Below are 16267 nucleotides of genomic sequence, written 5' to 3' on the forward strand. Positions count from 1 at the left end.
TTTTCTTACCCAACAAAACAATCGACCAATCTTAGTTCAAAACTTTCTATTGGCCTCAGAAGCCAATTTTCTAACACACACAAACCTCCATCTGGCTTGAGTTTAACTAAACCTTTACCTGTCCCCTCCTGTTCCCCTGGAACAAAAACTCATTCACATTCTAAAAACCATTCAAAATCAGAATAAAACACAGTGTCCGCTCCCCTACAAAGTCTAACTGGGTGGCCCTCTGAACTCACACTTACCTAATGATTCGGAAAAATAAACAACTATTTTAAAGCTTTTCCACCTTAATTATAATTTTGAATTACTTCTAAAGAATTCTGTATTGTAAAAATATTGGTGATTTCCCTATGCTCCTTCTGCTATCCCTGTTGCTATGGTAGCAATGCAGGCTTCCTGCCAACCCTCCAATAGCTAGGCCCATTTGGGGTTGTGGGGGGGTCAATGTGTAAAACCGCTCCTCCATTTCAAATAATACCCGCCTGGCAATGGACTTCAATAGATTCCTCATATCCTTATATAAAATACATTATCTACAAATATATTAAATAAGCTTTAAAACATTCAGTTGCAAGAACAAAAACAAGGCGCGTGTGATCACATCATGTCCTCCAGTAGGTTGGGTTTGCGAACCCACTCGAGTGTCAATGGCTCAGAGGCAGCCATTATCATACACATGAACTGCTTTCCCGTTCTCTTATCAATGGGGTAAATGGTAGTTGGTGTAAATCTCTTATTGCTCTCTACAAACTCGCAGAGATCTTGGTAAATTTTGGGATACTCATGGCGCAGGAAGACTCCTCGGATGCGAAGCTCTCGCTGTACATTGATGAAGCACACCTCGCGGGCTTTCCGTCCTGACTCGTCCTCTTTAGCGATGTCAGTTGTCCCTGGAGGTGGGGTCAGTATCAAGGTTTCCATCTCTTCATCACCCTTAAAGATCTTTTTCTCAGGGCTAGTCGAAGCCAGGGCAATCTTTGCAAACCTTCGAACTGTTGGTGTCTGGAGGCGGGGTGAAGGGTTCTCGGGCACTTTCTGCCCCAGAGCTATCGACACATTCAAGAGGAAACATTCCTCGGGGTCATACTGCCTGCCAGCCTCTCGGATCTCCTTCAGGTACTCCCCCAGGTGATCAGCATAGCCTTCCAGCTCTCTGACTGACAGGTAGGTGGGAGTGAGGAGCAGACTCTCCAAACCATACTGGAGGAAATTCTCAGCAGATCCGGGATTGGGAAAACCCTGGAACAGAACCCCCTTCCCCCTCGATAAGTAGCCCATCCTGGCGATGCGGGAGAAGGCCTTATGTGCAGCCTGGTTTTCCCGGCAGCTCCTCAGCACACGCTTACAGGTGCTGCTGACCCGGCCATAGACACAGGCCTCTTTGTGCATCTCCCAGTCATCTTTCCTGCAGTTCCTGGAGCAGTAATAGGTGTAGCAGCTGTGACAGGATTTGAAGTAAAGCCGGGCATTGAAAAGTGTCTCCGTGAGGCCACACTTTAGGTTTGAACACATCATGGTATCCACATCGTCCGAGCTGCGCTCTTGAGGAGGCCCATCGCATGGACTCGGGTAGCTGGGACTTCTCGACATGCCCAAAGTGAGAGGGTCAGAACCTGGCCCAGCGGACATAGGGTGCATCTTCATCTTCTGTGGTTCTGTGGTATGTACCAACACTGTCCTCACACCATGTTCTCCAGAAAGGTCCTCCCCAGCAATGAGCTTTCTCAGCTGGTCCACTAGAGTTTCTGAGTCGCTGGGTTTCTGAATGGCTGGTGTTTTACACGTGTCGATGACCAGGTCAGCCAGGGCATCGTCCAGCTGCTGCTTACCAGGCCGGTGCAGAGAGCCACCACTAAGGGAGCTGACACCTGTCTCCTTGGCATTGTCCAAATTGCAGGACAGCAAATCATTGAAGGAGGCACTGAGGCCATTGCCCCCATCGAGAGCCTGCCTGCTCCGAGACCTCCCGCCAGCTCTGCCAGGCCCATTGGCCCTGAGGTCATTGTCGGTGATGGTGATTTCAGGTGTGATATACCATGACCTTCCCTGGGTGCCCCTTCCTCCGTCCCCCTGCAATTTGTCAGTGATGGAGCTCTCAGAGAGGGAAAGAGCAGCATAACGTTGGGGAGAGCGTGATAGGTTGACCACAGTGGGCTGGCGCCTCCCCTCTGTGGCGTGGCCATGTCTCTCCTGCAGGGGAAGGGTCTCATAGCTGCGGCAGTTTGAGGAGGGGAAGTCTCTGCGCCCACTAGGGGACAGGATATTGTCCCAGGACTTGGAGTAGTGCCGTGAGTCTGAGCCCAGCCTCTGCTGGTCAATACCGTAATAGGAGCCATGAGGTGAGAGGGTTCCGACTCTGCCGTCCCAGTAAGATGGGCATTGAGATATGTAACCCTGGTGACCATGGGCAGCTCGGTAGGTCCCCCACCAGTCATGGTAATGCATTGGTGAAGCGTATCGGTGTGGAGAAGGTCTTGCCCGTTCCTCTGTGTAGTAGATATTAGGCTGGGCAGCTTGGCGCGAGAGTCTTCTGACTTCGGGGTAAGATTGTTCACTGAAGGGTGGTGTTGTCTGGATGAGCTGAGGAAGGCCCCTCCTGCTCTCATCCCTGTAGTATTGATGGGGCGAGCAGTTGTTGTGAGCTGAAAGTGTCCAGTAATCACCGCTGTATGATTCACTGGGAGAATGGCTCCTCACCACTCGCCGGTTGGCAGGCACGGTTAAACTGCGCCCTGGTTGTGACTGCCAGTTTGCCACACTGCTCTGCTTCTGTGGTGTCTTCCAAGTGCGAGAGGAAGGTTTCAGTGCTGGATCCTCGGGCTTCATGTCCACTCGGTATCGCACATGTGCCCCTGGGCCAGGCTTGACACCTTGGCACTCATCATAGCTTTCGTAGCTATCGCTGACAAACAGAGGTGAGTACAGACTGGCATCACCCCGCTGTGGTTGCAGTTTGATGGGATGCACCTCGTTCATCCTAGTCCTCACTATGTGAGATGTGTCCCTCCTGGGTGAGGCCTCAGTCCGCTTGTGAGAGTCCCGGTGCGTACGCAAGGCTTCACGACCCCTACGGGACAGCTCAGGTGAGCCCACCTCTACAGGGACGGGGCGGTAGGTGGTCTTCACCCTGGGGGCACTCTTAGATCTTCCTTTCTTCTTTGTCTCTGGTCTGGATGCCTCTCTGGGTTCCCCGGTGTGAGCACACAATCGGCTGGTGACAAGTTCAGGGGCTGAGGATCGGAGGTAGACTTGCCTCCCCAGAGAATCCCAGGCAAGCTCGGGGCTGGTGGGCCTTCGATCAGCCCGATGGAGTGAGTACTCTTCCATGGGGGCTCCGGAGTCCGCCTGGCTGTCTAGTGACTGCAGGTAGTCAAAGCTTCTACACTGTCGTTTATTGATGTATTGCTGGGTGTCCTGCTCAGTGCTGGGCCTGGAGGCATCACACTGGTGCTGGGTTTGATAGACTTTGGGCTCGCCTGGCATTGGGCTGACTTTAATCTCTCGATACACGGTTGATACCAGTATGTCCGGTGGGTCTGTCCGTGTCATCTTAAAGGAACGGTAATCTTTGCTGAATTCTCTCAGACCCTTTCACAATGAATCGATCCTGCAACAACAGAAACACAATTACCCTTTCAATAGCAAACTGCTGCTTCTTGTTGTAATTTACTAGCGATTAGCATACCCTCTCTCAGTGAACTGCTCTCCAGGACTTCATCAGGAATGATGCTGTTCAGAGGCCTGTTGGTAGTGTATGTGCGGAGGGCCTGTTGGCAGTGTGTGTGTGTGTGTGTGTGTGCTTGGAGAGGGTCTGTTGGCAGTGTGTGTGTGTGTGTGTGTGCTTGGAGAGGGTCTGTTGGCAGTGTGTGTGTGTGTGTGTGTGTGTGTGTGCTTGGAGAGGGTCTGTTGGCAGTGTGTGTGTGTGTGTGTGTGTGTGCTTGGAGAGGGTCTGTTGGCAGTGTGTGTGCACGCATGGAGGGTCTGTTGGTAGTGTGTGCGTGTGCACGTGGATGGCCTGTTGGCAGAGTGTGCGTGTGCGTGCAGAGGGTCTGTTAGCAGTGTGTGTGCATGCACGGAGGGCTTGTTGACAGTGTGCGTGTGAAGGGCTTGTTGGCAGAGTGTGCATGTGCAGATGGCCTGTTGGCAGTGTGTGCGGGTGCATGCATGTGTGCGTGCAGGGGGCCTGTTGGCAGTGTGTGTGTGTGTGTGTGTGTGCGGAGCGTCTGGTGGCAGCGTTGCGTGTGTGGAGGGCCTGTTGGCAGTGTGCGTGTGTGTGTGAGTGCGCGCTCGTGTGCGGAGGATCTTTTGCCAGTGTGTGCAGGAGCGTGCAGCGGGCCTGTTGGTAGTGTGTGTGTCTGTGCATGCGGAGGGTCTGTTGGCAGTGTGTGCGTGTGCAGGTGGAGGGCCCGTTGGCAGCGTGTACATGTGCGGAGGGCCTATTGGCAGTGTGTACGTGTGCGGAGGGCCTATTGGCAGTGTATGTGCGTGCACACTGAGTGCCTGTCGGCAGCGTGTGCGTGTGTGGGGGGAGGGCTCGTTGGCAATGTGTGCGTGTGTGTGTGCAGAGGGCCTGTTGGCAGTGTATGCGTGTGTGTGCAGGGGGCCTGTTGGCAGTGTGTGCGTGTGTGTGCAGGGGGCCTGTTGGCAGTGTGTGCATGTGCGGAGGGCCTGTAGGCACTGTGTGTGTTTGTGTGTCTGTGAAGGGTCTGTTGGCAGTGTGCGTGTGTGTGTGTGGAGGGCTTGTTGGCAGAGTGTGCATGTGTGCGGGAGGAGGGGATGGTGAGTCCAGTTGGCAGGGGGTGTGGGGGGGTATGCGTTGGCAGTGTGTACATGTGTGCGGGAGGAGGGGATGGTGAGTCCAGTTGGCAGGGGGTGTGGGGGGTATGCGTTGGCAGGGGGTGTGGGGGGGTATGCGTTGGCAGGGGGTGTGGGGGGTATGCGTTGGCAGGGGGTGTGGGGGGGTATGCATTGGCAGGGGGTGTGGGGGGGTATGCGTTGGCAGGGGGTGTGGGGGGGTATGCGTTGGCAGGGGGTGTGGGGGGGTATGCGTTGGCAGGGGGTGTGGGGGGTATGCATTGGCAGGGGGTGTGGGGGGGTATGCATTGGCAGGGGGTGTGGGGGGGTATGCGTTGGCACTGGGTGTGGGGGGGTATGCATTGGCAGGGGGTGTGGGGGGGTATGCGTTGGCAGGGGGTGTGGGGGGGTATGCATTGGCACTGGGTGTGGGGGGGTATGCATTGGCAGGGGGTGTGGGGGGGTATGCGTTGGCAGTGTGTACATGTATAGCTTTGGCATTAGCAAAGGTTAAAATCTGAGATTAAACCCATTTTCAATCTGGTGATGCACTGAAATCATCAGAAATGAGAAATTAATCTTCAGCAATGGATCTGGAAGAAAGATCCAAGTGACATTAAACCATTGTAAGATTTATTATTTTCATTGAATGCTTTTGTTTGTTAGGAACAATCGAGGTGTGCTGGGTGGTTTGCCTGGGCTGAGATTGCGGTTCAGTGTCAGTGTGAACCTTCAGCAGAATCTAATCGGAGTTGGTGACACTTAAACCCATTTATCACCTTCAATCAGTGGATGAGACAGACCAGGCAGAACCCTCGACTGATTTATTTACAGGTTTAGTTGCTGCCAGTATTTGGGCTAGGGTGGTGGGAGCTAATGTAGGGGGCGGGGGCTTGGGGGCCTCAGGACCCAGATTTAGCCTAAGGATCCTGCAATCATAGAATTCCTAAAGTACAGGAGGCATTCGGCCCATCGAGCCTGCACCGACAAAAATCCCACCCTGTCCCTAATTCCAATAAAGAGCAGAGAGTCCCTGGTGAATTTGGATTTTTGGTGGGGTATGCAGAACCTTTCTTGTTCCAGTCCCACCCCTGGGTCCAGTGCATCAATGGTGCTGTGTCCTGTTCTCACCCTGAACTTGGACATTTCATCAACTTTGCTTCCACTTTTCACCTTTCACCTTCACATGGTCCATCTCTGACTTTCCCCTTCGCCTCCTCTGTCTCATGTCTGGGGGTACGAGATTGACTAGCATTCACTCTGAGCCCACTGACTCCCACTTCGACTACAGCTCCTTACACTGTTTTCTGTAAGACTCGACTCCATTCTCTCTGTGCACATTTTCTAATGATGCTGCCGTCCATACCAGCATTTCTGATATATCCCCATCCCTCACAAGGTTGACAAAGCCTTTACTGAACCCATCCCATTTCCCAAACTCTTGCTTTCACTTTTTCTGCTCCCCTCCCTGAAGCATTTTAGGATTCCCTTTGTTCTCATCTTCCATCCCACTAGCCTCCAGATTCATTCCTGTCATTCCCGATGCCTCCAGTTTGATTCCACCACCAAACACACTGTTCCCTCCCCTCTCCTTTCAGGACTCCAAAGAGACCATTCCCTCTGTGAGATCCTGGCCCATTCCTCAGTCACCCCCAACACCCCCTCCCTGCCCTCTGGCACCTTCCCAGTGCGCGCACAGGAGTTCAACAGCCGCCCTTTGACCTCCACCCTCCTGATTGTCCAAGACCCCAAACACTCCCTCCGGGTGAAGCAGTGATTTATTCCTGCGTCTTTCAGTCTAATCTCCTCTATTTGCTGCTCACAATGTGGCTCTCCTCCACACCGGGAAGACTAAACACAGACGGGGTCATCTATTGAGTCAGTAAGTGTGACCCTCAGCTTCTGTCCCTTGTTTGAATTCTCCAGTTTGCTCCTACTCTGAGCTGTCTGTCCAGGGCCTGTTCCAATCAAACTCAACTCAAACCCACCGAGGAGCAGCACCTCATCTTTCAACTGAGGATTTCACTGCTTCTGGACTCAACATTGAGTTCAACTGTTTCACGTCATAACCTCTGCCTCCACCTTGTTTCATTTTTATTTTGCTGCGTTTTTTTTCTTGTTTCTTTTTTAAATTCCTTTACATTCTGATAACAACTATCCTGCCATTCATACCTCCTCTAGATGTTTCTTTTGTTTCCTTGTTTGTCCCAATGCCACTCCCTTTGGGTTTTACACTATCATCTTTTTTGTCATTTAATCACTCCTGCCTTCCACAGACCATCCCTTTTGGTATTACAAGAGAGATATGTTGCTGAAGCTTTTCACCTTGCACTCATCAGGACAAACACAAGAATTCCCAATTTCGAACAATCACAACTTACAACAGGAGAAAAGGATGCTGATTGGTTGGAAATTTGACGCTAATTGGCTGCGACATTGCCATGGAGGAAGCCATGCGGAACTGTCGGCTCCACAAGCTCACGGGATTTCACAGAAGGTGTAAGGTTTGAACGTATTCATTTTGATGTAGACAGAATTAATGTATGATGTCACTTTAACAAGCGTAAACAAGCTCAACTGATTATCTGAAACTGGATAATAAGATCATAAGACATAGGAACACACGTAGACCTTTCAACCCTTTGAGTCTGATCTGCAATGCAATGAGATCATGACTGATCCGATGTGATAACAATAGGAGCACAAGTAGGCCATTCAGCCCATCGAGTCTGATCTGCAATGCAATGAGATCATGACTGATCTGATACGAAAATAGTGTAATTATCAGTGCACCCAGGATTGTTCAGCAAGTGCTGCCCAATTGCAGAATCACATCTAACAGAAGAGATTTTGTTTTGGGTTTTGCAAGTACAGGCTGGTTGTGTGCAGTCTGTACTCTGCCTGTTATGAACACCTGCATGTACATGCTGCTAACAGGCAGTTGTTGGGATATATGGTTTGCTGGAAGCGACGTATATTCGTAGACAGGGATTCTGCAAACAAGAAGAATATGTTCAAATTTCAGCAACCTGTTTCTCTTTTCATCAATACCCTCCCTTTTGTCCCTCCTCCCCCTCCATCCTCTGCCTGGCTCAGCTCTGTGAATCAGAATATTCAGTAAGAAGTTTAACAACACCAGGTTAAAGTCCAACAGGTTTATTGGTAGCAAAAGCCACAAGCTTTCGGAGCCTTAAGCTCCTTCTTCAGGTGAGTGGGAATTCTGTGAATATTCAAATATTCAAAATAGTGAACAATCAGAATATTCACCAGGAGAGGGAGACAGAGAAAAGAGCAGGATAGACCGGTTACTCCAACTGACAGAGAACGAGCTAATTCAACAAATACACCCGTTAACAACTCACCCACAATTACGGCAAACAGTGACAGGTACCATTAGCAACTAATATCACCAGAAAATAGGTTTAAGATTAAGAATCTCAGTTCTCATCCCCATTATACCATTGGTACAGTCTTTACTGCTGCATTAGATGATCGCTGTCAGAGCAAAATAAGTAAGAAGTTTAACAACACCAGGTTAAAGTCCAACAGGTTTATTTGGTAGCAAAAGCCACAAGCTTTCAGAGCCTTAAGCTCCTTCTTCAGGTGAGTGGGAATTATGTTCACAAACAGGGCATATAAAGACACAAACTCAATTTACAGAATAATGGTTGGAATGGGAATACTTACAGCGAATCAGGTCTTAAATGTACAAACAATGTGAGTGGAGAGAGCATTAAGACAGGTTAAAGAGATGTGTATTTGAGCGGCATAGGCTTGGAGGGCCGAAGGGCCTGTTTCCTGTGCTGTACTGTTCTTTGTTCTTTGTGTATTGTCTCCAGACAAGACAGCCAGTGAGACTCTGCAGGTCCAGGCAGGCTGTGGGGATTACAGATAGTGTGACATGAACCCAATATCCCGGTTGAGGCCGTCCTCATGTGTGCGGAACTTGACTATCAGTTTCTGCTCAGCGACTCTGCGCTGTCGTGTGTCGTGAAGGCCGCCTTGGAGAACGCTTACCCGAATATCAGAGGCCGTATGCCCAGGACCGCTGAAGTGCTCCCCAACAGGAAGAGAACAGTCTTGCCTGGTGATTGTCGAGCGGTGTTCATTCATCCATTGTCGCAGCGTCTGCATGGTTTCCCCAATGTACCATGCCTCGGGACATCCTTTCCTGCAGCTTATCAGGTAGACAACGTTGTCAGGTAGACAACATATCAGGTAGACAACATTGTCTACCTGACAACGTTGTCTACCTGATACGCTGCAGGAAAGGATGTCCCGAGGCATGGTACATTGGGGAAACCATGCAGACGCTGCGACAATGGATGAATGAACACCGCTCGACAATCACCAGGCAAGACTGTTCTCTTCCTGTTGGGGAGCACTTCAGCGATCACGGGCATTCGGCCTCCTGAAATTCGGGTAAGCGTTCTCCAAGGCGGCCTTCACGACACACGACGGCGCAGAGTCACTGAGCAGAAACTGATAGCCAGGTTCCGCACACATGAGGACGGCCTCAACCGGGATATTGGGTTCATATCACACTATCTGTAATCCCCACAGCTTGTCTGGACTTGCAGAGTCTCACTGGCTGTCCTGTCTGGAGACAATACACATCTCTTTAACCTGTCTTAATGCTCTCTCCACTCACATTGTTTGTACCTTTAAGACTTGATTAACTGTAAGTATTCGCATTCCAACCATTATTCCGTAAATTGAGTTTGTGTCTTTATATGCCCTGTTTGTGAACAGAATTCCCACTCACCTGAAGAAGGAGCTTAAGGCTCCGAAAGCTTGTGGCTTTTGCTACCAAATAAACCTGTTGGACTTTAACCTGGTGTTGTTAGACTTCTTACTGTGTTTACCCCAGTCCATCGCCGGCATCTCCACATCAGAGCAAAATAATCCAGCCAGAGGGGAGGCGAAGAGATAGATCAAAAACACCCAAAACCCAACCTAATCCCACTGTCCCGCTCTCTCCCCATAGCCCTGTATCGAACCCAAACTAATCCCACTGCCCCACTCTCTCCCCATAGCCCTGTATCAATACCAAACTAATCCCATTGCCCCACTCTCTCCCCATAGTCCTGTATCAATCCCAAACTAATCCCACTGTCCCGCTCTCTCCCCATAGCCCTGTACCAATCCCAAACTAACCCCACTGCCCCGCTCTCTCCCCATAGCCCTGTATCAACCCAAACTAATATCACTGCCCCACTCTCTCCCCATAGCCCTGTACCAATCCCAAACTAACCCCACTGCCCCGCTCTCTCCCCATAGCCCTGTATCAATCCCAAACTAATCCCACTATCCTGCTCTCTCCCCAAAGCCCTGTATCAACCCCAAACCACTCCCACCGCCCCACTATCTCCCCATAGCCCCGTATCAACCCCAAACAAATCCCACTGCCCCGCTTTCTCCCCATAGCCCTGTATCAACCCCAAACTAATCCCACTGCCCTGCTCTCTCCCCATAGCCCTGTATCAATCCCAAACTAATCCCACTATCCTGCTCTCTCCCCAAAGCCCTGTATCAACCCCAAACTAATCCCACTGCTCCGCTCTCTTCCCAAAGTCCTGTATGAATCCCAAACTAATCCCACTGCCCCACTCTCTCCCCATAGCCTTGTATCAATTCTAAACTAACCCCATTACATATAAGGGTAGGTGGGGATGGGGCGGGGTTGGTGAGCAGAGGTTGGGTTAAAGGCGGGGGGGGGGGGGGTGGTGCGAGTGAGAGTGGTTCTGGGTGAGAGTAAATTAAAAGTGAGGGTGGGATTGGGTCATTCAGCCCTTTGAGTTTGCTCCATCATTCAATAAGATCATGGGTTGATCAGATGGTGGACATTTCTCCTCTTTCCTGTCTGACCTCCATAACCCCTGTTTCCCATGTCAATCAAGATGTGGCGTTGGACTGGGGTGGGCACAGGAAGTAGTCTCACAACAGCAGGTTAAAGTCCAACAGGTTTATCTGGTAGCATGAGCTTTCGGAGCACTGCTCCTTCATCATGCACTCACCTGATCAGGGGCAGCGCTCCAAAAGCTCGTGCTACCAGATAAACCTGTTGGACTTTAACCTGCTGTTGTGAGACTACTTACCATGTCAATCAAACACCTGTCTATCTCAGATTTGAATATATTCAGTGACCCAGTCCCCATTGCTTGACAGGGGATAGAATTTCAAGCACAAAAAAGGCCTCTAAGTAATTCCTCTTAATTACTATCTTAAATTGGAGACCCCTTATTTTTAAACTGTTCCATATTCCCCCATGAGGGGAAACATCCTCTCAGCATCTACCTTGTCAAACATCCTAAGAGTCTTACACGTTTCCATCAGATCACCTCTCACCTTGAAAGACAACGCCTTCATCCCAGGAATCAGTCTCGTCTTAGAATCATAGAATCCCTACAAATGAAGAGGAGGCCATTCGGCCCATCAAACCTGCACCGACTCCCTGAAAGAACATCTTACTCAGGCTCATTCCTCGCCCCCCCCGCCACCCCCCCCCCCCCGCCCGCCCCCGCCCGTGCCCCCCCCCCGCACCCCCCGCCCTCCCCCCCCGCACCCCCCGCCCTCCCCCCCCACCCCCCCTGCCCCCCCACCCCCCCTGCCCCCCCACCCCCCCCCCGCCCCCCCACCCTCCCCCGCCCCCCCACCCTCCCCCGCCCCCCCCCTGCCCCCCCACCCTCCCCCCCCTGCCCCCCCCCTCCCCCCCCTGCCCCCCCCGCCCTCCCCCCCCGCCCTCCCCCCCCGCCCTCCCCCCCGCCCTCCCCCCCCGCCCTCCCCCCGCCCTCCCCCCCGCCCTCCCCCCCGCCCCCCCCACCCCCCGCCCTCCCCGCCCCCCGCCCTCCCCCCCCCGCCCCCCCCACCCCCCGCCCTCCCCCCCCCCGCCCCCCCACCCCCCGCCCCCCCACCCCCCGCCCTCCCCCCCGCCCCCCGCCCCCCGCCCTCCCCCCTATCACCATCACAAAACCATCTAACCTACATATCTTGGTACACTAAGGGGCAATTTAGCAATCTACCTAACCCACACATCTTTGGAGTGTGGGAGGAAACCAGAGCACCGAAGGAAACCCACGCAGACACAGAGAAATGTGCAAACTCCACATAGACAGTTACCCAAGGCTGGAATTGAACCCGGATCCCTGGCGCTGTGAGGCAGCAGTGTTAACCACTGTGTCACCATGCTTTCCCTCCATTTGCCTTCCTAATAATTTGCTGTTCTTGTAAACTAACATTTTGTGAATCATATACAAGAACATCCAGATTCCCCTGTGCAATCTCTCTCCATTAAAACACAGAACCAGGGACCCGGGTTCAATTCCCGGCTTGGGTCACTGTCTGTGTGGCGTTGGCACATTCTCCCCGTGTCTGTGTGAGTTTCCTCTGGGTACAAAGATGTGCAGGTTACATGGATTGGCCATGCTGAATTGACCCTTAGTGTCCAAAGATGTGTAGATTAGATTTTCCATTTTTCCTGCCAAACTCGACAACCTTACATTTTCCCAAAGTGTATGCCATCTGGCAATTTTTCTCCCCAGTCAATGAACCTATCGATATCCCTTTGCAGACTCTGTGTCCTCCTCACAGCTTACTTTTCTACCTATTTTTGTATCATCTGCAAATCTGCTACAATACACTCAATCCCTTCAATATAGATTGCAAATAGTTGGGTCCCCAGCACCAATCCCTGTGGCACTGAGCTCGTTACAGTTTGTCAACCTGAAAATGACCTGTTGTCACGCTGCTGTTGTTTAGCCAATCCTCTATCGGCGCTAATGTATCTGCCCCAACAGCATGAGCTCTTTTCTAATGCAGTTAGCCATTGTGGCATCTTATTAAATGAGGGTGGGGTTGAAGGTGCGGATAATGGGGTGAGGGTGGGGATAGTGGGTTGAGGTTGTGGTGAGGGTGGAGAGAATGGGGTAAGGGTGGGAGTGAGGGTGGGGAATGAGGGTGGGGAGAATGGGGTGAGGGTGGGGAATGAGAGTGGGGAGAATGGGGTGAGGGTGGGGAGAATGGGATGAGGGTGGGGTGAGGGTGGGGAATGAGGGTTGGGAGAATGGGATGAGGGTGGGGGTGAGGGTGGGGAATGAGGGTGGGATGGGCAGTGTGTCACAGTGATTGTCATCACTCTGTGAGGTGGACAGACAGGAGAATATTAGGATGCGTGCCTGCAGTGTAGCTGCTCACTCTGCACTCACACTGCAATCACATTAACATGAAGCTTTTCCCTGCCCAGAGTTATTTATAAAATGATGCCGCTGAGGGCTGATGGTTGCTATAGCAACAGCTGCTCCACTCGGGGAGTGATGTCATACACTGTCCGGGATTCTGCACAGATTAATCCCGGAGTTCCCAAATAAACAGCAGTGCCAGCTCAGAGCTCCTTACCGCAGCTTACACTGTACCATAGCAGCTCAACCAGTTCACCTCAGTTTCAGACACAGCAGCTCGTTGGGTTGAGGTCAGGCCATACATTACCAGATTGATATCATTTCTATCACTTTCCTCTGGTGGAATGTGAATTCCTAGACTCTGGATCTCTAATCCAGTACTAACCCCATGTGAGGACATTCCCCTCTCTGTGATATCTGATATCTTTCTGTGTTGACAGTCTGTCTGCAAAGAGGGAAATCACCCATCTACTTTTCCAGTATGCCACAAGAAAGCAAATATGACCCAGAGAAATGGAAGATGGTGTGTTTCTGCAGCATCCCTTTACATTCCTGATGGCCCATAGCATTTCATGGCCAATTTGAACACAACAAGATATTTTTTATATTACTTCATGGGATGTGGTTAGGTTAGGTGGATTTGCCGTGGTAAATGCGTGGTATTATGAGGGTAGGACGCTGGGAGGGCTGGGTAAGATGCTCTTTCAGAGAGTCAGTCCAGACTCGATGGGTCGAATGGCCTCCTTCTGCACTGTAGGGATTCTATGGATTCTGTGTGTGTGTCATTGGCTGGGCTAGCATTTGTTGCCCATCCCTAATTGTCCTTGAACTGAGTGGCTCAGAGTTATAGCGGTTTACAGCATGGAAAGAGGTTAACAGCATGGAAAGAGGCCCTTCGGCCCAACTTGTCCATGCCGCCCTTTTTTTAAACCACTAAACCAGTCCCAATTGCCTGCGTTTGGCTCATATCCCTCTATACCCATTCTTACCCATGTAACTGTCTAAATGCTTTTTAAAAGACAAAATTGAACATGCCTCTACTACTACCTCTGGCAGCTTGTTCCAGACACTCACCACCCTCTGTGTGAAAAAATTGCCCCTCTGGCTCCTTTCGTATCTCTTCTCTCTCACCTTAAACCTACGCCCTCTAGTTTTAGACTCCCCTACCTTTGGGAAAAGATGTTGACTATCTAACTGATCTATGGCCCTCATTATTTTATAGACCTCTATAAGATCACCCCTCAGCCTCCAATGCTCCAGGGAAAAAAGTCCCAGTCTATCCAGCCTCTCCTTATAACTCAATCCATCAAGTCCCGGTAGCATCCTAGTAAATCTTTTCTGCACTCCGTCTAGTTTAATAATATCCTTTCTATAATAGGGTGACCAGAACTGTACACAGTACTACAAGTGTGGCCTTACCAATGTTCTGCACAACTTCAACAAGATGTCCCAACTCCTGTATTCAATGTTCTGACCAATGAAACCAAGCATGCTGAATGCCTTCTTCACCACCCTGACCTCCTGTGACTCCACTTTCAAGGAGCTATGAACTTGTATTCCTAGATCTCTTTGTTCTATAACTCTCCCCAACGCCCTACCATTAACTGAGTAAGTCCTGCCCTGGTTCGATCTACCAAAATGCATCATCTCGCATTTATCTAAATTAAACTCTATCTGCCATTCATCAGTCCACTGGCCCAATTGATCAAGATCCCGTTGCAATTGGAGATAACTTTCTTCACTGTCCACTATGCCACCAATCTTGGTGTCATCTGCAAACTTACTAACCATGCCTCCTAAATTCTCATCCAAATCATTAATATAAACTTCAGAAAACAGTGGACCCAGCACCGATCCCTGAGGCACACCACTGGTCACAGGCTTCCAGTTTGAAAAACAACTCTCTACAATCACCCTCTCGGTCTTCTGTCATCAAGCTAATTTTGTACCCAGTTGGCTGGATCCCATGTGATTTAACCTCATGCAACAACCTAACATGCAGTACCTTGTCAAAGGCAAAAAGGAAGTTACTGTGAAAATGCCCTAGTCGCCACACTCCGACACCTGTTCAGATACACTGAGGGAGAATTTAGCATGGCCAATGCACCTAACTTTGGACTGTGGGCAGAAACCGGATCACCCGGAGGAAATCCATGCAGACACGGGGAGAACGTGCAAACGTGCAAAGGCTGAGGGGTGATCTTATAGAGGTCTATAAAATAATGAGGGCCATAGATCAGTTAGATAGTCTGTGTGGAGTTTGCACATTCTCCTCAAGTCTGCATGGGTTTCCTCCGGGTGCTCCGGTTTCCTCCCACAGTCCAAAGATGTGCTGGTTAGGTTGATTGGCCATGCTAAAATTGCCCCTTAGTGTCCTGGCTTGCGTAGATTAGAGGGATTAGTGGGTAAAATATGTAGGGATATGGGGGTAGGGCCTGGGTGGGATTGTGGTCGGTGCAGACTCGATGGGCCGAATGGCCTCTTTCTGTACTGTAGGGTTTCTATGATTTCTATGATTTCTATGATTGAACTCCACACAGACAGTGAGCCAAGCTGGGAATTGAACCCGGGTCCCTGGCGCTGTGAGACAGCAGTGCTAAGCACTGTGCCACCGTGCCGCCCCATGATTGATCATTTTCATTAGACTTTTAATTCCAGAATTTTAATTGAATTCAAATTTCACAATCTGGTGTGGTGGGATTGAACCAAGTTCAGCCTGGGTCTCTGATTACTAGTCCCGTGGTATACCATAATGCCACCTCTCTCCAACAGCGAATGAGGTGAGAGAGCAATTTCTCTGTTTTTGGTCATGTTGTTTGAGTGATAAACACTGACCAGGACACCCAGGAAAACTCCCGAGCTCTTGGAACAAAGCATTCAGGAACCTGGTCTATCTGTCGATGCCTTCCCTGGTGCCATGAAGCCACACGCCCATAAGTACTCTGAGGATCTTGTGTTCAATACAATGGATTTGTACTACGCCATATCTGCTTACATCCTCTTGTGGGCAAGTCCAGAATTAGGGTGCACTCTTTTAAAATTAGGGGTCACCCTTTTCAGACAGAGATGAGGAGATTTATTTCTCTCGGAGGGTTGTACAACTTTGGAACCCTCTGCCTCAGATGGTGGTGAAGGTGGGGTTTCGGGGGTGGATGGAAATATGGAATTAGAAACATAAACAGATCAGGCATGATCTTATTAAATGGCAGAGCAGGCTTGAGGAACCGAATGACCTATTTCTGCTCCCTATTTTGTATGTTAATAACCCTAGCCTTAAACAGAACCATAGAAAC

General features: G+C 50.6%; 1 protein-coding gene across 1 annotated transcript in view; it reads right to left on the bottom strand.

The window, feature by feature from the left end:
• Window positions 1-600: 600 nt before the first annotated feature.
• ajm1 (apical junction component 1 homolog) overlaps window positions 601-16267 on the bottom strand; it is a 43526-nt gene continuing 27859 nt past the window's right edge. Inside the window, exon 2 of the mRNA XM_078226720.1 lies at window positions 601-3610. Coding sequence (XP_078082846.1) covers window positions 601-3552 — 2952 coding nt within the window. The 5' untranslated portion in view covers window positions 3553-3610. The remainder of the gene's footprint in view (window positions 3611-16267) is intronic.

Source organism: Mustelus asterias, chromosome 13 (assembly GCF_964213995.1).
Source record: "Mustelus asterias chromosome 13, sMusAst1.hap1.1, whole genome shotgun sequence".
Taxonomy (NCBI): Eukaryota; Metazoa; Chordata; class Chondrichthyes; order Carcharhiniformes; family Triakidae; genus Mustelus; species Mustelus asterias.